Source organism: Saccostrea cucullata, unplaced genomic scaffold, assembly GCF_032062105.1.
Source record: "Saccostrea cucullata isolate Sc308-1 unplaced genomic scaffold, CSIRO_AGI_Scuc_v1 ctg432, whole genome shotgun sequence".
Classification (NCBI taxonomy): domain Eukaryota; kingdom Metazoa; phylum Mollusca; class Bivalvia; order Ostreida; family Ostreidae; genus Saccostrea; species Saccostrea cuccullata.
Genome location: NW_026931879.1, coordinates 1 through 25,192, shown reverse-complemented (window position 1 = coordinate 25,192; position 25,192 = coordinate 1). Strand labels below are relative to the sequence as shown.

At 31.3% G+C, this 25,192-nt stretch overlaps 1 protein-coding gene across 1 annotated transcript; it reads right to left on the bottom strand.

Annotated features, from left to right (window-relative positions):
* Positions 1-896: 896 nt before the first annotated feature.
* On the bottom strand, positions 897-25,107 carry LOC134233860 (macrophage mannose receptor 1-like). Its single transcript, XM_062715908.1, has 37 exons — positions 24,979-25,107; positions 22,592-22,699; positions 21,364-21,460; positions 19,311-19,440; positions 19,127-19,200; positions 18,840-18,961; positions 18,492-18,621; positions 17,598-17,686; positions 16,673-16,798; positions 16,272-16,388; positions 15,227-15,400; positions 14,858-14,977; positions 14,481-14,597; positions 14,260-14,301; positions 13,965-14,138; positions 13,404-13,585; positions 13,197-13,313; positions 12,969-13,084; positions 12,435-12,574; positions 10,889-11,097; positions 10,603-10,721; positions 10,371-10,423; positions 9,997-10,203; positions 9,833-9,877; positions 9,236-9,399; positions 9,043-9,104; positions 8,825-8,931; positions 7,960-8,103; positions 7,620-7,730; positions 7,373-7,539; positions 7,146-7,254; positions 5,729-5,967; positions 5,003-5,171; positions 4,451-4,714; positions 3,276-3,449; positions 3,021-3,116; positions 897-2,011 (listed from the first exon to the last, which is right to left on the bottom strand). Exons 1-37 carry the CDS (start codon positions 25,088-25,090, stop codon positions 1,836-1,838), a joined length of 4,902 nt encoding a protein of 1,633 aa, XP_062571892.1. The 5' UTR covers positions 25,091-25,107; the 3' UTR covers positions 897-1,835.
* Between the last annotated feature and the right edge of the window lie 85 nt (positions 25,108-25,192).

The window sequence follows — 25,192 nt, the reverse complement described above, 5'->3', positions numbered from 1 at the left end:
ATAATCAATAAGCCCCGCCCTAACACCAGAACTCCTGACCCAGGGGCTATGAAATTCACAATTTTTGAAGAGGCAGCTTTATTCAACATAACTATGTACTTGGTTAGCTTACTTAATACCCAGGAGCAGAGAAGATTTTCAAAGAAATATAATCTATATAGCCTAACCCTAGCACTAGAACCCCTGACCCTGGGGCCATGAATTTCACAATTTTGGTTGAGGACTCAATGCTGATTACAATCATGCCAACAGTTTGATTGCTTGATGTCCAGGAGTAAAGAAGATTTTTAAAAATTGCATTAATTTTAGTGGTTTTGGCCCCATCCCCAGGTGGGGGGGGGGCATGAAATTCACAATTTTTGTTCCATCCACCAACTCTACACAATTTATAGTTCAGGGATGGACAGTGGTATGCTCATTTGTTTTTGTTCTCCTTTGTGTAATTTAGACATGGAACAGCATATCAACACATATTGTCATAGCCATAACCATAGACAAGGTTACTCTGTCACACACTGTAGATATATGACACAAACCAAGATCTTCAGTTACATGATTTATTTCATCACACATGGAGCAACGTTTTGTTAAGTTGTGATTTGTGTTTGGAACAATTGTTTTAAACATGTACATGTAATATGAATACTGTATACATATATTAGCAACTCTTTATGAGTAGCTTGAAATATTGTTATATTCAAGTACATAAATATTCTTCTGATTAATAACATGACAACATTTACTCGTATAAATATTTCCTTAGAGCCTGCTGATTACTTATATATATATATATATATATATATATATATATATATATATATATATATATATATATATATTATATATATATATATATCGTATTGCAAAATATATATATTCTTATATATAAAAACTAGAGACAGTGTTTATCTCTCAATACAAAATCACAAGAAATATGAGTTAGTTTTTGCATAGATCTAAAGATAATAAAGGTGTCTGCATGTGTTTGAGATGTAAATAAGAAAAATGATATATATACCGATGGCCAATTTCAATCAAAAGTGCCAAAAAGCAAACTCATGGGGAAGAGATTTAAACTTGTTTAAATGAATTGCACTCTCTTTCAAGGGAAGATAGCTATGGATGATTGAAAACCTATCGACATAAAAAGACGTTCAACTCAATACCCACTTGTCCAGTAATGATGAAACCAAGGTGAAAGCTTCATTTTATATTGCACATTAAGTTTACAAAATTCAGGACCGGAAACGGGTATTGCCGAGACACAACCTGAATCAATGATAAAAGTTCCTCATAAGATTCTATACATGTAGAGAGAATGAAATTAGTCGTATTTATATGGAAGCTTCCTCGAGTAATGTAAATTCATTTTTTTTTTTCAAAATCATGAACTCAGAAATTAATCTCCTCATTAAGGACAGTAGGATCATAGTAACTCGATTAAGTGATATGACCAATAGGCTCATTGTTTCAAATAAGGTATACATACACATAAAAGTATTTAAATGCGTGTACATGTATATCCCACCAGAAGACGTAGAAACAGTTGGTATTTCGCAGTAAGTAAAATTTTCAATCTCCTGAAAGATATTATTTATTGAATCAATTTTAATTTTGCTGATAACAACACTTTTTTAAAGCGATATAGTATAACAGTTTGATTTTGGCCTGTTTGACTTCCACAACATTTATGTAAAACAAAAAGATCCTGACTTGAGCCAAGATTTACTTTACACAAAAGATACTAGATTATCTTTAATAGTCTTCTAAAAGTTTAAACCATTATTAGAGTATATAAAAAGACCGTATCATACACTACGGTGAGTATTTTTAAATTATGTCAATTGTTCATGGCCACTTTGGAACAAAGCATTTGAAAACCCAAGGTGTTGTCTGAAGAAAGGTCTGTGGCGTCTTCTGTATAAAATAAACACAACAGCTGATACGAGTACGAGGACCGCCAATAGGCCTATCACGACACCCACTATTACCCCAACCGGTGTCGTCGATTCTACAAAAGACAAATGGATAATTACAATAGCAGATGATTATCAAAATCCTTAGCGTTTTAATTCACTTCAGCAACAAAAAGACATAAAGGAGGTTTTAGTCACATATCACTGAAGAAATCGAATAATAATAAATCCATTTCTTTTCTATTCCTCATTCGATAAAAGAAATATGTATGGAAATTCGTTTTTTGTTTCTGGCGGAATATTTCTTGGAACAGACATCACCGAGCAAAGGCGCTGCTAAAAATACGAAAGGTCCGTACAAAGTACAGTATTCATGCTTTGCCCGTGAAGGAAGCTCATGGCCTTCTCTTCCTGGTCTTGACTGGCCTACTTTTGTTAAACTCGTTAGATCAGAATCACAACTGGACAAATGTTAGACGTGAAATGGGAAAACAACATCAACAACAATAAAACAAACAAACAAAAAAACCGATATTCTGGACACCGAACGAAATATTGTTACTCTTAACGTTCGAAAAACGTTCATTAATTTCGCTTTGCGCATATGCGTTTCAGCTGTGATCATTTATTACAACAATGTGAAGTCCATTACCTGTTTGTTTAGTTTACGTCATAGGTTGTTACTCGAACCGTTTTTTAACCGTTTTATTCGCATTAAACATTGATCACAAGAGCTCAGAAATTTTTTCACCAACGAACTGTATAAACTACTGTCGCCATCCGTCTGTTTATAGTGTCCGGTAAGGTATGACTGTCTCGTAATAAAAGTTTGTTTAGAGAGGTCTCCGAAGACATTCATTGCATTCCACCGAACGAGGAACATTCTTATAAACATGGTGTCTATAGTACCGGTATATTTTTTAAAGGTGCATTACATCTAAGTTTCTAAATATATCTATATATCTAAAGCCAACTGATGACAAGTAAAAAAAACATTTATATTACAAGTCTTGAACCATTACTATAACTTGTTTGGCAATATGACTAAAATGAACGACAGAAATCTGAGTTTGAGGTAAATTCGCAATGTTCTCAATTAGTTACCTGCATTGCTGTGGGAATTAATTGCATTTTGTGCAGATTTTCTTGTTGGTATCTCCGTTGATACTTCGACTTTCATTTTTAAATCTATCTTAGATCCTAAATAGAAAAATAAATGTTTATATAAGTGACTGACTCCATAATTTCATGAGTTACCACGGAAAGTTACATGCATATTAACTACCAACACTTTGAAAATACCAATCATGCATAATTTTTAAAACGCTGTGTTTGATTAATCAACGATAAATTCTTTACCATTATTTTTACACATAAAGGCTTTCTTATGTGTACACGCTAGATCATTCCAGAGTCCTTTATGATCCATTTCTGCGCATTCTTCAGTATTCGATAGTATTCCTGCATTGGGTTCATTTATTCGCCAGTTTGTAAAGTTTGCTTCCTCTCCATCGGACCAGTACCAATAAACCCCTGTAACCGAACCAATCAACACACTGGATGTAATTACATAATTCATATGTTTTATTAAAGTGTGTGATTTGATTGATTGTTTAAATACGTTTTGTTTGAAATGTACAGAAAAATTGTGTTAATTGCATTTTAAGGACATATGCAAGGTACCTCACCTACTGATAATTTTTCAAGATATTCTGAATTCAAAATGATAATACCATTACATGTACTTAGAGAAAAAAATCAGCATGCGTTACCAGGGGTTTTGAAAAGGTATCAAATTATATAAATTTTTGCATTATTCATGAAAAATGAAAAAATTTGATGAAACTTTTTTTCATCAGAATCTTTGTGTACATAATATATAGGCATAAAAAATATGCACACAGGCCCTTCATTTTACTTTTCAATCCGGTATACATATTTTGAGTTTCGTATAGCAAACATGGAAATCTTGCCATTATATTCATTCATGTTTTTCAAAACACTGTAAAAACATGTGTTATAATTGCAAATTACTTCTTTATATCAAAAAGTGCTTGTACCTCTAGTTTGACTGGTTGTTTGAATACGATTAGTGTGAAATATATTGAAGGTGTGTCAAAAACGTGCAGAATGTTTTTTAGTTCTTTCTAATTCAATTGTTTAATAAAACACTGTCCATCAGCAAGTAGAGGCGTCTCATTGAAAAGTTTGCAAATTACTTACAACCATTTCAAAAGAATGCTTTAAAATGGTATATAAGACAAAGAAAATTTGATTTCTTTAAAAATGTATTACACTCTATTGCTTTCAGAATACACTTTCCAATTTTTCACATGACTTCTTGAAATAATAAATTTAAAAGTTATCCTTTCTGGCCAAGGGGCGGCTATCCCAACCTTACTGCTAGCCAAAATCATTTGTAAGTGCGATAGAACAAAAACAAACCAAAATAATCCTGCGTAAAATAGCAAAATAATAATATGTATATACAGAACAAATTTGTTTTCTCTTGAAAAGAGTCAAGTTGTACTAACCACTTTGAAACAGATCTGATTCTTTTCTAGCATTAGTGAACCCAATCCAAACGTTTTCCTTTGCTCTCCTTACAATGAATTCCCGAACTACCTCCAACTCGGCCACTGTCTGGATTGAAACTAAGTCCATTCCATATTTCCTACATTTCTGGAGAGCATCCTTCCACGTGCTTCTATCCTTTCTTTCTATGAAATAACACGCGCCGTCATAGGCTATTCCCGTGGGCATACACGAAGGTGCTGGTCGTGTACCTTTCATTTTATCTTGTGGAATTATAAATAGAATAAAATATTTTGTTATATACCGCCTCAAAATACCATTGTGCACTTTAGTTTTTAAACATCTGCCATTTCGATTAATATATGCCTGTATATCTCTTATATACTTTTCATATTACAATAATTGATCGATTCATGGATAAACGAAAACCGTTATATTTTTTAAAACGTCTTACAAAATGACTTTGATGACGATGATCTGATACTTATAGTAAAGAAAACATATTTTTTAGCGAAATTCTGGTTTAAAAACAACTTACTGCTTGCACCTACCAAGATTTATTTCACAGAGAAAAGAGTGCTTTTCTGTGCATGGCACATCCATCCAATTTCCATCTCTTGATACAACGCAATCTTCGTTTGGTTCCTGAGATGGTTCTGAATCATTCCAATGGCTGAACTGGTATGGTGTTCCATCATTCCATCTATACAAAGCTGCGTCCTGTGATTTTCAAAAAGTTATATATACCGGTAATTTAAAGTTAAAAGAAAATATTGCATTAATTTTATGCTTTTATCGGTCACATCAAAAAACAACAGACAGCATCAATGCTTCTTTGAATCATCAAGAATTTTGGTTATCCTGTATGGTTTGATTTTCCAGATTTGTTTCTCTGTGTAATATTTTCTCCATCAATCTATATACTGTGTTGTGCAAAATTACACCCTTCCCATACACAACAACAAACTGTGGGTGCTTTTCAATATTTTATCTAGCAATACATAGTTTTCTCATCATTAAAAAAATTATATATATCATACTTAAAACATTTTTCGATAAGTGAGAGAGAATGAACGGAATTTTAGACCGTGAAAAGAGAATCTTAAAATCCTCTTTATATTGCTGTTATATTTTATAAGAAAGAAACCCCGTTGTCATTAATTATCACTTAAGATACCCAGGCATTTCAGATGGTTGCTATTTAATAATAATGAAATATGTAGGCATTCCAGACGGTTGCTATGTATTAATTAAATATGTATGCATTATACACCAACCTTTGTTTTTTCGAGTCCTATCCAATAAACAGTAAAATTTTGTTTTGCGGCAATACCACGAGAAAACCCATATTCATATGGAGATGTAATTGACGCTAGATTTCCTTTTCTTTGTTCACATATTTTCTGGGCTTCGCTTTGATCAACTGGACCAACTTCAAATCTAAAGCAGCTTCTTAAGTATTGCTCAAACATAGGAGGGCATTCAGATGGGGAAGGCTTGAATTCTATCGAAGGATCTGAAAATTTAAACATCACAAGGTTTTGTTGTCCAAAAGATTAACTTACGAGGGGTTATCAAAAAGTTCGTGGACTGAGGCTATAAAATTAGTACTGTGTAGTCTGAGCTTACAAAATTTATAAGGAACATAAACAACAAAAAATAAAGAAATGTTTAAAATTCTAGCTTGATACGTCCATTATTTCCAAAAATTATTATATAATAAAAACGAAATTATATCATCACCGGCGCCGGCGCCATTTAGTTTTATGACGTCCGACAACGTCATTGTTTTTCAATGTCTGCTTCTTCTACCCCATACACGTAATTTGATGAGATTCTCTGGAGCTGAGTAAGAATTCAATCCGTCTTATTTATATGATTTTACAATGTCATGAACAGCGGCTTTTAATGCATATAATATTGCAAATGAATTTATACAATGGGAAAGATCCTCGCTTGATGGTTCCAGCTTTTTCCGCTTTTTGGAGTTCAATATCTACAACACATGATCAACGTCATTTTTTGACGTGATTGATTTTTCACACCTTAACTACAAATCGACATTAACTGTGCATTCCTTTTCTCTCTGAATCTATTTGGCATTTAAAAAGAACATGTTCTCTGGATGCATATTATTTCTCCGTAGCCTGTTTAAACATTTCCAATGTCTATACCCTTTAAAAAAAAAAAAACTTTATAAAATGTTTTAATTTTATACCCCTCCCCCCTTTTGACGTCATTTTCAAGCAATATTTGTGTGGATACTCCATGTAAAATTAACGATAAAATTTCATGGAACTTCCAGAATGAGGTAAAAATTCCATATTTTATGGAACAATACTAGTAGTGCCCAAAACATACCTGAATTAACGGGATTTTTTGATGTCAAATGTTCATATCAAAATAGTTTTTATTCAGTTACACTTAGGTCGTTATCGAGGTTGCGCCGCCTGAACATTCCATTGCTTACAAAAACATTACTAATTTATTAAAAAATAAAATTTATGATTTTTGGTTTATTCTATAGATAGAAAAAATGATGCTAACTAGATATTTCAATATTCATTGATGTACCTAATGCGCTTTTGATTTTATGGGACTAGTCTATAGAACTTTTTGATACCCCCTCGTAATTAGGTGTTTGGGTGCACTTTGAGATTTTCATCTCGTAGAAGACAGAAATATATTTCTTACCTTTTGGTTTTTCACAAATGAATGATTCTGGTGGATAACCGCAATTCTTTGTACTCCACCTCCCTATACCTTTATTATCGTCCAAGTGATTCATCTGAACACAATCATGCTGTACAAATGTATTAACTTTAATTGTTGAAGCCATGTTTTTGCTTTTGCATTCAAAGTGAGACAAATAGAAGAGGATGTAATCAAACCAAAAACAATTTATTGAATTATTTTGTTACCTGAGCCGAACCGTATGTTGGATAGTAAGGATTGCTCGGCTGGTCAGTCTCCCAGTTTGTATACCCTATTGATACATTGTCTTTGTACATGTATGTTTCTCTGTGTAGTCTATTAAGTCCAATCCATACATTGCTTAACGCTGAATCCAACATACTTACGACAAAATCTATCAAAAAATAATTGAAATCAGAATTAAATCTGGAAAATTTTATTACAGGATAAAATCCACACTGATACTTCAATTACCTTGTTCAAGTTGGTTTTGGATCGACAACAAAGAGCCCCCTCCAAATTTACACATGCTTTTAGCTTCTCTCCAAGGCAGTTTGCTTGTACTGTATTTATAACATTTATTGTCTGAAAGGTAGTATATATATATTCATTTTCTTTCTGCACATGCGTACATTAAGGTCCAAGAAAAGTATTTTTTTCTAAAGTACTGTGATCTACTTTTTCAAAATCAATGTAATTTAAAGAATTGATTTGTGTTTTCAGGGCCATGTACGAGTATATTTTAAATCCCGTTTTGCGTCATTTTGTTTCATCAATCACTTTTCCTTACTTAAATTTAAGTAAAATTACTTACTAAAAGGCGATGAAGTGTAATTTTTTGAACATCCGCCTTGAAAAACTTTTTTGTTTACTCTGGAATCATTTAATTTAATGGGCGAATTTCTTTTTTTGCAAACGAATCCATTTTGTTCAAGACAAGGGTTATCATCCCAAAAACCTGTTAAAAAGACAGAAAAGAAACAACATAATTAACATAAAATGATTATACACAAGGAAAACAGGTAAGGTATATCATGTGATGGTTATAGACCAAAAAAAGAAGATCATTATTTAAAAATGATTGTAGGGAAAGTTTTTAAAAGGATAAACATCATCAAGTTATAATTATTTTAAATTTTGTTTTCAAATCTTTTTTTTTCTAATTTTGAAACCAACAACAACAAATTTTATACAAATGGACGTAAATTTAACTTAATCATTTAATAGTACATATTCAATTTATATAATAGAAAGACTTAATTTATTAATTATTTATTTTAAACAAAATCAATGAAATTTTTAACCAATCAAATGGCGTGTTACAACTTAAATTGAATTATTATTAAATAACGATCATAGAGAAAGACAACAAGAAAGATAGTCATCAAGTTATAGTTTTTCAAAATTTTGTTTTCATATCTTTTTTTTTCTAATTTTGAAACCAACAACAGCAAACTTTATACAAATGGGCGTAAATATAACTTAATCGTTTAATACTACATGTTCAAAGGATAAATATTTGAAAGACTTAATTTTTTATTATTTACCTGGTATTTGAAAAAAATGTTTAAATCAATGAATTTTGTACAATCTAGTTATGAAAAGCTCATTTATTCGATAATAACATCGACTTTGTGACACTATGACACCTAAACCCAAAAAGTTTATCATCATATTACCTTTAAATCCTGACATTACAACACAGTTCTCATTTAACTGGCTATTGTCTGGCTCATTTTTCTTCCAAAGCACAAAGTCGACGGGGGATTTGTCAGACCACTCCCATCTTTTGTGAGCAAAAGGAAACGGTGAAATCAAAATCACTACTTTTTGCGTTAAAAATAACATTTTATCCTTTCATATAATCAAAGTAATCAAACATAAATAAAACAGAAACCTTTTTATACCGCGGTGTGTAACTCTTTTTAGACCAATCCAGAGATCTTCTGTATTGTTCATCTGATAAAAAAAGAAGTGAAAGAGGTTAAATAAAAACAACAATTTATTGGTTAATGATAGTTTTAACAGTAAATTGCTTCATTTTGTTCATTTAGCTAGCGATCCTTTATCCTTATAATGAGAACATTTACCCTTTGGAGAGATAGAATAAACTCTAATTCATCATGACTATGTATGCTTGCTAGCTCTGCCCCTAGAGTTCTACAGTGGCCCTCTGCAGAAAAGTACGATGTTTCAGCACTGCTAAGGGTATAGCAAAAACCCTTATATAGGTAACCATTCCCATCACATTTTTCTTAAAGAAAAAAAAAACATGATTTTCATTTATCTAAAAATATACAAATTTGCCTCCTGAATTATCGGTATATATACACTGTGTATTATTTTATTAATGTGCATTTGGTAAATTGAAAACTGGTTCATTCAACATATTTATCTTATAAATTGAGATATCTCGCTATCAAATATTAATATTTATATCTGCAAATAATTTTCTTTGATGAACCTATTGAAGAGACCGAGATTTTTTTTTGTAAAGTATGTCAGTACACAATGTCAGAGTTACCAATACATGTACCTAATATTATAGGAAAAAGACTTTTTCAAAGAGAAAAGCTGCATTTATTAATCATGAAGAAGGTACAGCATTTAATTGCTAGTGCTGCATGAAGATGATTGCTAGCAAAATGTTTACCACTTAGATAAACTGCTGTTCTAAACAAACTAACCAGGTAAATCTGTTTGAGATTCCCCATTTTCTAATATCTTCGATCCTGAAATATTGTTATACAATAATTCAACAATTTTGATTTTAATTTTAAATTACATTCAAAACGAATTTACTTGGATGAAAATGACTAAAAGCATTAGGAAAGCATTAAATCAATCATACCCAGTCGTGCTTCGCATATAAATGGACTAGGAACTGAGCACTGGTAGTCATTGAATTTTCCATTTGATTTAGTCATCACGACACAGCGTTCTACTCTCATAAAATTATTTGGTTCACCCAATTCCCAATCACGAAAGGACGGGTCCTCATCATTATCAGACCAGTGCCATGATGCACAGGTGTTTGCCCATTTTCTGCAAGTCTCACCTGGGTCACAATAATTCTCAGTGAGTTAATTTATTTATTTAATTTTATACATCGCCATATTAAAATTGCATTTCTAAACCACACAACTGATCATAGACTAGTATTCAAGCTGATGATACATAATTATCAAAGCTTTGGTTTTATGGAAGACAATACATAGCACTTACTCTTTGTCATATCTCTGCTATTTAATCCTATCCACCAGTTAGAATTCATTATGCTAAAATATCAATATGCAAACACGTTATTAATGGTTAAATCTTTTTAAACAATAGGTCCATGGGCAACATCGCTCAATTGAGCTATTTGGATAGGGAGATGAAGAAAAGAATATAATAGTGAATATTCGTCTCATCCTATCCCCCTCCCCAAGATACATGATAAACACGCATAATTTACCCTTTAAATTTCTCGTATACAAATGAAGAGGCAGTCGCATCTTCAATAGTAGTAAGACGAGCTCCAATACTTCTACATTTTCTCCTTGCCTCAGTCCAAGACAATTTTTCTAAAAACTCCTGAAATTGATTGCAAAAAAGATTTACCTTACTGGTCCTTCATAATATCCTTTAGTTTCCTCATAAAGTTTACATAAGCTTTCTATTTTAGTTATATGTTTTGACAGCGATTGAAATTATTTACAAATGATAAATTTTATTTTTTTTTAGTTTATGCGTTTTCCTACCTTAAAACAGCTCATATTATGCTTATACCAGCCTGGAGAACATTTTTCATCAGATTTTATTTCAGATTCTGTTGTGTTGCTTGGAGATGAGATATTATATCCTTCCCTTAGTTTTTCGCAAATGAAAAAATGATTTTCATTGCAATTTATCGTGTTCATGGCATTTTCCAATGGGTTATAGGTACCACATCTTCTTGTTGCGTTAAGACCTAAAATGTATAACTTATTACAAATGGTTCACTTGAAAGGAACATAATGGAACAATGCTGAAAAATATTTAAATTTTAAAAATATAACACATAAAATGAAAAACCAATTCTTTTGGCATAAGGTAAAGTTGGACATAAGTACACCTAGGTGTCTAGGATTAAGCATTTGAACAAGCTCGAGTTAAAAGTAAAACAATGGGTTCAGAATGAAATATTCACTGAAAACAAAACAAAAAAAATTATACAGTTAGATTATTGCTGAAAACTTTGGAAAATGAAAGTATACTGGGGTCATTCATTTCGTAGACTTTTGTCCATATATTTTTGCCTTGGTCAAGTCATAGATAGTCTCTATGATTGCTAATTCGCAGGGAAAATCCTGCAAAGATATTTTCTGTAATACCGGTATATTCTAAGCGATTGTTAAAGTAAATTAAAAAAGAAATTAATGAAACTGTAGTTTAGGTGTATGATTTGAATAAATATTGAATCGATTCTTTCTCTGGCAAGAAACCCAATTTAATTTTAATATTTTCATAACATGGAGATTCATCCAGAAAGAAAAATGGATAGATATATAGATAAGTATTTCGTTAAAAATGGTAGAAATCGCAGGTTGCCACTAAATATGGCGCACGAACAACTTTTAATATTTTCAGTTTACAAATTAAGGATCATTTTTAATCATGAAATATATTATAAATCTATTAGTATATTAGAAGTAACTTATTTCGTTATATACTTCTTATATTTAAAAATTAATGAATTTTCCATAGAATCAAGAAGACAAAATCACCTAGTGATGATATCAGTTAAATTAAATTTGACTGTTTTATATTAGAGACAAGGTCAGATGATTTTTCTCATTACCACATATGGTAATGTAGTCAGATAAAGATACGGAATGGTAAAATTAGAGAGAAAAGAAACACTTTTTAAGGATTTTTGACTCAAATCTGTACCTTGATTGAAAGCTTTTAAAAACTTACATATTTGTAGTTCGTTTGGAAATCATATTTTTTCTGGATATATTTATAACTTCAATCTATTATAATTAATCTTACTTACATTTAAAATTTCTTCAAGTCTTAAAAGATGTATTTAAAAAAATGTAAAAAAAAAAAAATGTAAAAATTATTACTAACTAATTGTTCTATGATAATTTTGAGAAGAAGAAAAGAATTTGGCATCCTTGACATAATAGACTGGTACTCATCCAGATATAAAGGCTCTATCACTATTTTGATGTCAGAAATTGTAAGCATTTAAGAATAAAAAAAAAAGACTGTATCACTTATATCACAGGGATGATAATATACATTTAAAACAGATATTACCAGCGTCAAACTGTGGTTGTGTTCGAATAGTTTTTCCACTTGACCAATGTCTAAAATTTGAACTCTCCGTAAACCCAGTCCAAATTTGGACCTTGATGTCCTTTTCCAAAAGTTGACTATTAAGAAATGCCATCACACGCCTGTGAAAATCAATGTAAATTCTGTCAACATTTTTTTTTTGCTTTTCTCAAAGGAAGACATAGTAAAGAAACATCAAAATTTTGTTAATTTTCATAAAGTATGTGCGTTACAAAATGAAAGTTAGAATTCATCTCCATTAAAAACCGCAAAGATTCCTTTTAACTAAATGCATGCACTATTACTGCGTCGTTGTATCTACTTACGATTAAATGTCAAATAATCAGAAATCATTGGGATTTTTTTCAAGTGAGAAAAAGGATATTTAAGATATTTTTCTTTTTATAAATGTTACACTGAAAGCCTGAATATTCTTTTCTTATATTATATTCTTTAAACTAGATATTTCAAGTTCTATGTTATTTTACAAAAACGCGAACTGTTTGTCAAACGTACAATGAGTCTACTGTTGCTAGATGTCCACCATCTGACAAACACGCCGATTCTGAGTCGTTCCACGTCTTTGGCGATTCAAATATGTTATAACACAGGTTATCTAATCCAACAGCATCCTGTTAAAAACGAAATGAACTTATATTATGTCTTTATTTATTATTCAAAACTAAAATAAAATTAAGTTTTTTCAATTAACTTTTATTGAAATAATTACGTTTTAAACCCAACCTTTTTACATCCAACCGATAGGGGCGACATGTTTTTTGTTACGTTTGACTGCTTTTCGGATCTACATACAAATCCTGGCCTAGTCATATCACATATTGCATCGCCCCACAGTCCTTTCTACAATACAAGGAGAGACAAGATCAATATAAATTTAATTTTACTTACATAAAAAAGCACTATAGAATTTTTACTCATTATTCCGCTTACTTCAAAACTTATATATGTACATCCTTGCTTATATACAGTAAACCCCTGCGGCTCATTTCTCTGCCACCTTGCGAATGTAACATCCCTATTGTCATCCCATTGAAAAGTGTTCCGTTTTCTGTCTCGGAGACCAATCCAATATCCATATGGTGATGACGATGATGATGATGATGATGGAATAGCTTGTATAAAATAAAATATGAAACACTACATCCGCGATGAATAGCCTAAAACTATCAGGTTTGATAATATTTTTTTTCTTAAATCAATATGATGCCTCTCTTCCTTTTAAGTCTAAAAGCTTATATAACAATGTTATAGCAAATTTATGAAGACAACTTAATTAACGAATATTTTGCAAAAAAGAATAAAAGCAAATATATTCTGTTCTGTAAAAAATTTCTGACATGACCTCGCATTTAGAGTTAGAATTAAGGTTCTTTTTAATCTTTATAGGTTGTTTCCTAAATGACATGTGATGTATATGAGCCATTTATTTAGTTCTACATTGGTTAGGAGGTGAAAATATGAAACATGTTATACAACCAATTTTTAACAAACCTCGTGGAAGCTGGCTGAACACCAGATTCTGCTCATTTTCGTCTAAAATGGAGGCAAGATGCGCGTTTTGTTGGCGGCAAAGGGCACTGGCTTGGTCCCATGTTGTTCTTTTCTCCTTGACTAAAAAGCAGCTATCCCTGTACGGTATCCATCCAGGAGAACAATTTCCTTCAACTAAAGTAATGCATTTTTTTTTGTCTTTTTCATTCCTTAAGAGTAGCATACGAAATCATATAGCCAATTTATCTTTAATACATGCATGTAGTTTATTTAAGGATCCAAGAATTTTGATTACCTTTGGCAGTTTTAGATGGCTTCTTCTTTTCCTTTGATGGTCCTTTAAAAATTATGAAAATTATAAAACTTTATAAAAAATAAAACTAGTCAAATTAGTTCGTGTACTTATCTGTCATAGATCTATATAGTTCAACATGTCTTCTTTCTTTGGATATGTGTGAAATCATAATCAGTTGCAGTCAGAGACTATACATGAAAGTGTAGAATTGTTACACTAACTCGTCTTCTCACAAACAGCAGAGTGTAATTGTTGACACGAGTTGTCTGTCCAAAGCGAGTTTGAAATAAACATGGCGACACATTCTTCATCACCCTCCAACTGACTCTCTGGTTCGCCTTAAAATATCAAAAGTTAAGATTACACTTGGCTGGTATTGTTAACAAGCATTAATATGTCAGTAGGTCCCCGCCCGATTCTTTATTATACTTTTTTCTTCACATTACCTTTTTACTTTAAGGTTCTCTCTCTCTCTCTCTCTCTCTCTCTATCTCTCTCTCTCTCTCTCTCTCTCTCTCTCTCTCTTCAATATTTACTTCATAACATGTAAGCATTAAACATTTCTATTGAAATTTGTTGTAATTAAAACTAGGTTCACCTGGAAACCAGTTGTAAAAGACAAAAGGGTCACCATCGGTCCACTGAAATCCGACTCCTTCGGTGCGAGAATTAGCACCTATCCACACCGAACCACCAACGTCAATCGACTTTAAAACGCCTATTATATTAGTAAAAGGAAATATAAGTCAAATTTTAATTATATATTACTGCACACAGAAAACAATTCACTCCACTTATTATTTTCGCCTTTTCGCCCTCGTTACCATGCAGAACAGAAAAACATTGCTATTACACATTTTGGTGTAAATTTATTTGCATGCGTGTTAAGTGTGATAAGTAACTCTGTACCTATATTCAGATGATTTCTACTGAAAACAATCTTGAAAATTTATTGATTGTAACTGACCAGTTATAAATGCCTGCTCCTCTGCGTCATCAATGCTGATCAAATGAGCTCCCCTTTTCCGACATTCATACTCGGCAGACGACCAGGTTAACAGTTTGGAGATGAAATAAAAACACGATGACCTGCTATCATCAACCCAGCCTTTTCCGCACTCGGAGAAGCCATAATTGAAATCTTCAAAATATTATAATTATCGGATGAGACAGACAGAACAATCCCTTTTCCTACTAAAATATAAACGAATTGAGACTCCATTTAGCTGCCCAGACCTGTTTCATGGGTAATGAGTAAATTAAGTTTGCTAGAGAAAACAGAAACCAGAGAAAACAGAAGTAATTAACATTGGTAGAGATATGCAATACATTTTTTTTCATAAGGATTTTTGTAAAAAAAAAAAAAAATCCTTATTCTAGTTCTGGAAAATTCTCACAATTCACTACCTACGCTTTTTAGTATATTTAGTTTTCTTGCTCAAGAATTTAATGTTCAAGGGTAGCCTTATTTTAGCTTTTATTGGAAATATATAGAATGTGTTGAATAAGTTTTATTAGAGGAAACAGAAATAATTAACATTGGCAGAGATAGGCGATACATGTACATTTTCTTCAAAATGATTTAAAAAAAATTAAAATTCGAAAATATCCTTATGCTATTTTTGGAAGTAATATTCTCACAATTCACTTCGCTTTTTAGTATTAGTTTTCTTCCTTAAGAACTGAATGTTCAAGTGTAGCCTTATTTAAGCTTTTATTGTTACATTGTATCTCCCTCACTTAATAATATGTTATGAAGGTACACAAGACAAATATCTCTCTTTCATTTTCTTTCGTTTCCTTTTTTGGGGTGGGGTAAATGCTGGTGTCCAGAATTATTTCAAATTAAAAAATTGAGTTAAAATTTGAGATTTGCAATTCATTTACATGTAATTCTATTTTATTCAATATTCTGTATATTTATTGCTTGTATTTGAAAATTTCTTCCAAGTTACATGTGTATTTTTAGGACTCTCTTTAAAGCAATCTTTATAATAAGAATTATTACATACCTAGGCGAAGATTTTTATTCATATTCTTTATCCATTCTATGGATCCCACGGTAAGGTAGCAGACAACACTTAGTTCCGCTGAACACAATTTATCAGTGAACCAAGTGCCATTCCTATCTAAGATGAAATAATTTCAGCTCAATCTATCACGTAGCAGATGCAATACCCATTTAAATACTCAAAATATTTTACATGCTACAAATGATGATATTGGTAAGCTTCAGTACTACAGGTATATAACTATAATTAATAACCCTAAAATTATTTAAATTCAAAATAAATTTTGCTTTAGTTACGGTACTGTTGACAATTTATCTTTCATTCTGAAAATTTTGCCACCATTCAACTCTTTAGTTTTAAACAATAGCTATACAAAAATAGAAGTGATCAAGAAGACGAACCTATATCCACATAAGCACACTCTCCTAAAGAAATGCTGTTCTTTGGAAACTTGGTAAATTCTAGTTCCGGATTTCCGTATGAATCCCAAACCCACACCCAAGGGTTTGCCAGCGAGTCATCGTCACCTGAAATACTCAACAGGTATGAAAATTATCCCACTTGAAACCCAATTCAAAATATTCATGCATTTCACAATGTGTGTAAACCCTAATTTGTTGATTCAGTTATTGTCCAATTTAAAATTTTTATCATCGTTTTAGAGGCATTTTCGATTACTAGTATCATTTAAAATAAAATACATGTACAACACACAGTCTGACATTTCTGTTTTATATTTTGATATTGAACTGACTATAGCAGACAAGGACCAACTTGACTGAATTGTATGAAAACTAGGTATCCAGTATAATCTTTGCCATCGTCAGTTTTTCCTAATTTATGTAATAATAATCCACTATCCTCTGCATATGATATCGAAATCTTCAAAAACAATTTTAAACCGAGGCAGACAGCTCAGAAAATGGATTTCAACAGTTTTCCTTGTTAGCAAATACAAACTCTCACTGGGTCTTATTTTGCAAATGTTTCTTAATTTTCACACTCAAAAGAATTGCATGTTAATAACATTAATGTATTACAAATTTGTGAATAATTATTTGAGAAACGACATCAAAACATGTAATGATATTATAACCTTTTTTCATTTAGAAAATGAAATAAGTTTCTACGAAATAACGGAACTCGTAATGACAAAATTCATTATAACGTACAAGATTAACCATATTTAAACAGTTTGTTACCACATACATCCTTTAACATGTATAGAAATATAAAATTTTAATTTTATTTCTTAAATTCATATTACCCTGTGATTTTGAAATGAACGATCTCCTTTTTGTTCTTTTTGAAAGTAGAAGTACTTACGAATTAAATTAAGCCAAAATTTCCCATCATTCCCAATGCCAGTTCTTTCAAGTTCTAGAAATTGTTGTAAAAAGCTTACATCTTCCTCGCTGAAAATAAAATTTGAAAGTGTGTCATACTTTCGAACGTTCTATGGTCGATACAATGGCCTTGTCAGCAAATACAATTCATCGTTGAGTCATTTGAATTGCGTTTTTCAACTAATTGTTTTTGAAATACATTATTTATACATGTGAATTTGAAAACAAAGGTACACGATCAAACAATAAAATTTGTGACCCATCGTTCCCAATTCCACCTCTTTCAAGTTTAGAAATTGTTTGTTCTGTAAAAAGCTTACATTGTTCATGGATTTTTGAAAATAAATTTCTCTGAAAGTATGTTTGGTTTAAAGAAAAACTTGCATGATCCTTACGAGGGTCAGATATTATCATCAGCATTGCTAAGTTATTTCATATGTCATCCCATTGTCTTTTGTAAGTTTAAAGTTAAAAATGATTACCTGCCAGTGGATATCATTTTCAATTTTCGATTGAAAATTAATAAAAGACACTGTGAAAAACAGTTAAATTTTTTGCAGAATAAAATGCCAAAAATTATTTTAGATGTAAAAACTTCATTAGAGAAAAGTGGAATTTTTTGTTGTTGCTTTACCTATATCAGAAAAGAAAATAGACATACATGGATTATCATCCTTTTCAATATTTTAGATATTAAAACTTCAATAGAGAAAAATGAGATGGATTTTTTTTAAAAGAATCAAACCATTGTGCATTTTTTATATCCCCTTGTCTATATTTTATGCCTAGCTAAATTTCATGAATTCATGAAAAGAAGATATGTATGATTTTATCGTATATAAATAAAGAACAGATAAAAATAAAATAACTGTACCTTTTGATCTCTAGAAGATTAGAATTTAGTCTTCTGCATGTACTTTTAGCATTAAGTATTGATGTTTGCAAGTCGTCTACATATTTAAAACATCTTTTTTGATGATAATACCATCCTCCAGGACAAAGTCCTACAATCATAAATCATATGTTTTCACTAAATATATATCTTTGTGCGTGTGTAAGTAAAAATCTTACTTGCTACCTAGCAAGGACATTGTATTGAATGAAGTGGTCTGTACAGCAAAGTGGTTAACTTATCTCTCACTTGTGATTGCTTAAAATATTTACATGTGAATCTTTGAAGGATTATAATCTGAAAGAAATCGCCCAGTCTGCGAAAGTGTACCTTCTGGTTTTGAGCAGACAAAGTTCTTTTGCAGATGACAGCTGATTGGGACCCAGTTCCCGTGTACAGAGGCTGTTCTGTTATCTGGTTGTTTCAGCAATATACACGAATCATTTCCTGATCTACAAAATAACACTGATGTGTAATTTTACTGTATTGGAGCCTATTAAATAGAACTTGTAAAAATATTTTGAATTCGTATAATGAATTATATATATATGTTTTAAATTTCATGAGTAAAAAGTGATTGACATACACGAAGCATAATAAAGAGTTTTAAGAAATACCTTGGAATTTTAAAGAGTCGGTGCCAATAGGAATTTGGGATAATAATCTCACTATTTTTTGAATCAAACCATTTCTGAAATTAAAAAAAAAATACTTACATTAAGAAGGAACTCATGCTGTATTGTATATAAATCTGTAATTTACTAATGAACAAAGCATTCAAGGATCACGCTCTTTTCTTACCCCACCGGAATATCTCAGTCCTGTCCACAAATCTGATTTCTCTTCTACAGCTAGATGATTCATAGATGATTGAATATTAGGATTGTTAATAATGGGTAGGCTGGCGTCTTGTCTTATTCTGCAGAATTCACTGTAAATAAATCATTGATAGATTATTTATATATATATACTTGTAGTAAGAAAAGGTTGGAAGGCTCATTCGACATTCAAAATCCAAACTTAGAATAATTTATTATTTATAATTTATTAATAAAATTATTTTCAGAGATTCAAAATCTGGTATCTTTTAACTAGTCACAAATTCACACGTTATTAACATTATAATAAAAGGGAGAATATAAAACTAAATGTTACCATACTGAAAGCAATACTTCCCTTTTGACTATGGAGAAAAATTTTGTTTATAAATTATATAAGCCAATGGAAAAAAAAGTATGCAATAAAAATTAATGAAAGAAATTGCCTGTAGAGTTAAGTAAAACAAAGTCTGCTCAATTTTTTTATGAATGGAAATGAATTAAAACATTTATCTTAACAATATCATTATAGCTAGATAGTCACATTTATAATACGCAATTTTTTGACATGATGTTATCAGGGGATTTCTTGTCTGTCGGGTCCTCTATGTAAGTTCATGAATGTGAGTAATAAGGGCAATATGAAGTGACTTATGCTAATTACAAGGATCAAAAGAAACCAAAAAACCCACTTTGTGAATACGGGTAGCTGAATCATCTATTCTAGATATCTCTTTGTTAACATTGTTCAGTGTATTCTGTAGTCATTTTCATTCAGACTTGAACAATCCAGGACAATTAACAATAATTACTTAGGAAAGCGCTTCTATAACCAATTGTTTTCATAGTCCAATTAAGCCACTGATTTCCAATATTTCTATCAATTAGGGAAAATATATGAAATTATTACAATAGATGTTACAATTTTAATATACTCCCAGTATATGAATAACTTTATAAGATTTTTCTGCTGCTTTCTTCACCTTGCTCATTTAAACCAGATATTCATATTCGCTTTAGTTTAATGCATATAACTTCTCTTTCTTGCATTATTATCCAATAAAATGGATGTTAATAACAAATATATTCAACGATTTCCTGGAATGAATGATATGGAGATTACGATCAGTATTCAATATCAAAGTCCATAAAACAATACAAAACAGGAGCAGAGCAAACACGGACCTCCAAAACATCAGAGGTGGGATCAGGTGCAATGGAGGATTGAACATCCTCTGACGATAGGTCACACCAGCCGTGTGCTCCTTGTCATGGTCAGGAAATAACGGAAAAATCCGTCGTCAATTCAGTGTATAAATAATGGATTAACAATTGGTATGAAAAATGTCAGTCAGCATTTGACTTAATGATAAATTGTATTTGCTGACAAGGTCATTGTATCGACCATAGAACTTTCGAAACGATGACTTGAAACGAGACAGCTGATATAGGAATTGTTCATACGTAGAGCATACTCTTGCGTATCGAATCATTACTGAGATATATAAACGCCGTATCCAGGTAATGAAATTATATTGCTGCATAAGTAAGGCAAGTTGACGATAGAAAAGTTAAAGTCATCACGTTTATCATAGAGCTTGGTTGTTAGATTACCATTAACGTCTTTTTCAAGTAAAATATCCAAGTATGAAACAGATGTGTCTGACTCTGTGATATCTTTGGAAGTAAAAACTAAGCAAAGGAAAGCAACGGAATCTTAAATGTACCCACTGATTTGTGTGTGTGTTTTTTTTTAACAATGAATCATAAAGTAACCTATTACTGTATAAATTCATAGGAAAATTGCCTGCCAAATCATGAATAATAGTGCTAAATTTCAAAAGCAGTATATCTTTGCTAACAAATATTGTAATTCTACTTCACGGATTTTGTGTCAAAAAAATCTAAAATTTAACATTGGAAACAACTGTGCATTTTTTGAATACAAAAAACATACATAATGAAAAAAATCTAATTACATCTTAAATTTAATAAGTCTTAAATCTCTCTCTCTCTCTCTTTTTCTCTCTCTCTACCTTGCATCATCCCATGACAACGGACTGTCAAACACTTTATAACAGTGATCTCCGATATGCTTCCAGCCGTCCTCTGTGTCACACCGATCTAGCCGTCCTTAAAAACGATTGACTTTTAAATTCAATGGGTTAAAATTAAGTCTTATATTCCATTCAAATCAATACGAAATCATTATTTGAAAAATATATTATTTTTCACTTTCCAGTTTACATTCTCTTTCAGAAGATATTGATCTGTTGATAAAACTTAATATTACTTGAATACAGAAAAATTTCGAGAAAGAAAAAGTAATATATAGAGTACCTTTTAACGAGTGTATCTTCAGATATCAGACGAGGGGGCTTGTCCCCCGAGCCTGATATATGAAGATGCACGAGTTAAAAGGTACTCTATATGTTTTGTATCATCGTTCCCAGGAACTGAGTTACTCATGATCTATCACATTTACGTAAAAAGCACGTAATTGGACTGTATTCTCACGCACTGAGTTAGCCATGATCTATCATAATTTCATCAAACAATTTTATATGACCAATGAAAAAGGAGCACGTGATTCGAAAAGTATATAGCCCGCTGCATTTCTGAAACTTGCATTCAAGTCTGAACGCCATGGATGACGGTTGTGATTTTGTTATTGCAATTTTCGATGAAAATTGAAATTATTCAGGAAAATTCTTTATGTCAATTAATTTCTACACTCGTAAAAATACTAAATGGGCAATTTAAACGTTCTAGGAATACCGCACGGGAAAATGGACTCTTGAGACCGATGAACGGCGATTCTTCAAATTACTCGATGTGTCGATTTGTGTTGGAATTAATAAAACAAGACGGCTCGGAATATTTACCTCATTTCCTGTACATGTAGTTTATTGTGTGTGCTTTGTTACGCTTCAAGTTTATGAGTCAAAAACACTAATAATTTCTAAACCCGCTGTGTGAATTTCAATTTGGATTTAAAAATCGACGTGCAAAATTATTTTTTCTTTATCTTAGGGAAGGTATTCCTTCACTATGTTTACATGATTTTGTATTTACTTTTCCCCTAATTATTCGGTGTAAGGTCATGGGCCATTTATTAGAATTGTTTCACCCTCACCCTGGCGTGCTCTATCTTGATAGACCACGGTTGTTAGATCACAGTTAGCCATGATGTATCAAAAATAAAAAGACAGCGATCTTCAAAGGAAAACACCGCAACAATGATACAATATATAGTATACATACTTAAACAAGTTTTGCCGACAAAATTTGATGGACAGTGGCACATGAAATCATCCTTGACTTCCATACACATCCCTCCATTTTTACACGGGTTGAACTGACATTGAGGAACTACAAATTGTTTCACTGATTAGATAGAAATGAGGTAGTACAACAAGTGCAGTCGTTAAACAAAGCCTTAACTAAAATATGAATTGCCTAGTGGAATATTTATACTTTGATAACAAATTAAAATGGTACATGTATCAACAATATCAAACAATACTTTACCCGGACATATTATCTTAAATTGGTATCAATTATTAAAGCTTTGAATGATAACAATACTACTTCGTTTTAACTAAACTGTTCCAAGAAATGCATTTACCACCTGCTATAGCATATAAATATAAGAGAGAATAGCTTATATGTATTATATATTTTGCATAGTCTTATATAGTTTGCTCACAGGCACTTGTTTCAGAAATAAATTTTAACATATAGTATAATATTATACTATTGGGTTAAAATTTGTATCCGAAACAAATGCCTGTGAGTCTGCTATGCAAACAACATTTTAAAAATGTTTCGATATCACACAATTGCGCATGTACGAATCTATAAAAAATTCGATAGAAAACGATAGAAGAAGTTTGATAAAAATGATATTCATTGGTTATAAATAGTAATACCAGTGTCAAAAAGTGATGTTTTAATTTAAAACAAAGGAGAGTGGAGTGTAGAACATTTTATCCATTTATATCAGTCTATAAAACATTACCGATTTAACCATGACAACATTTGATATACATGTAGTTTGTATACGTATTTATTATAGTAAATACTTTGATTTATATGGCTCTTTACTTTACGTACACAGTGAAAAAAATAACTAGTAAATGTTAGTAAATTTACTGTTCATACAATCACTACCTTAAAAGTAGTTTTATTACTCAACTTCTCAATATCTTTGCTAGTGAACAGAATGATTACTAATCACGACGAACGCTTTATGAGGCACACTAGTTTCAATTAACTGGGTATTTCTTTCAGTGTATAGAAAGTTAATTCTAAAGATTTAGAGCTTTAATTTTTTTTCTTAAAAGTACATACCTATGAAAATATTTTTAGATATATGTAGATATACAGGTTATTTCTTTTTAATCTACAAAAATTGATTGTAAGAATTTAAAAGAATAAAGAACCAGAAGTCTCCGTCGAGACTGTAGCTATACTGGTATGTACTTATAACAAAGGATGAGAAAAGAAGCCATTGCCATCAGACCGAAACTGAAGGAGTAGCGTTTTAAAGAATTTTACAGACATTTCTTTTTTTAGTAACAATGGCAACACTGTACATTGAAATCAAAAACCGATGCACTATTTCATGTATCTTAGTGTAGTCTACTTGTGTGCCAAGTTATATTGTAGGCAGACCAAAATTGTAGGAGGAGTAGCGTTTTAAAGGAATTTCACAGAAAATTCTATTTTAAGTAGCCATGGCAACACCGTTCATCGAAATCAAAAACCGTTACAATATTTTATGTATCTTTGTGTAGTCTACTTGTGTACCAAATTATATTGAAATCAGATCAAAACTGTAGGAGGAGTAGCATTTAAAATAAATTTCACAGAAAAATTCTATTTTTAGTAACCATGGCAACATCGTTCATCGAAATCAAAAATCGATGCACTATTTTATGTTTTTTTAGTGTAGTCTACGTGTGTGCCAAATTATATTGAAATCAGATCAAAACTGTAGGAGGAGTAACCTTTTAAAGGAATTTCACAGAAAATTCAATTTTTAGTAACCATGGCAACACCGCCCATCGAAATAAAAAAACGATGCACTATTTTATGTATCTCTGTGGGGTCTACTTGTGTGCCAAGTTATATGAAAATCAGACCAAAACTGTAAGAGGAGTAGCGTTTTGAAAAATTGTTTACAGACAGACGGACAGACAGAAAGACAGACGGACGGACGACAGACATCTTACTATCGCATAAGCTCTTCTGGTCTCTGACCAGTAGAGCTAAAAATGACAATCTGCAATTCATATTTAAAATACTTTGAATAACAATGCAAAAAACTTTTATTAACTGATACTACAGTAAAAAAAAAACACTGATAGTAATGTTAACCGTAGTTTACTCTACATGTCTAGTAAGTTTTTGTTAGGTAAACTTCTCATTGATATTATAATATACATAAATGACACTTACACGTACATCATTTCGTATGTTCAACTGATATTATTATAAATTGCTTTATGAATTAATATTTTCATCGTGCTTTTGTAGCTTTATCAAAATTTTTACTTGGGTGTGGGTAACAGAAAAATACCATCGTTCGAAGTAATTTCATTAGATTTTTCAGTTAATCATAGGTTTATCTTTTCAATTTGTCTTACCTTTTCTTTCACAATTTGGTCCAGTCCACATTGAGTCACATACACATCGGTAGTAAGGGACATTTGATGCTAAATAACTCATGCATGTGCCATGATGTTGACAAGGTGTCATTAAGCATGGGACAAATTCTGAAGCTAAAACATAATTTTATAAAATATTAACAGAATAGCAAGTTTATTTTAAATTAGAGATATATCATGTACAGTTTGTTGT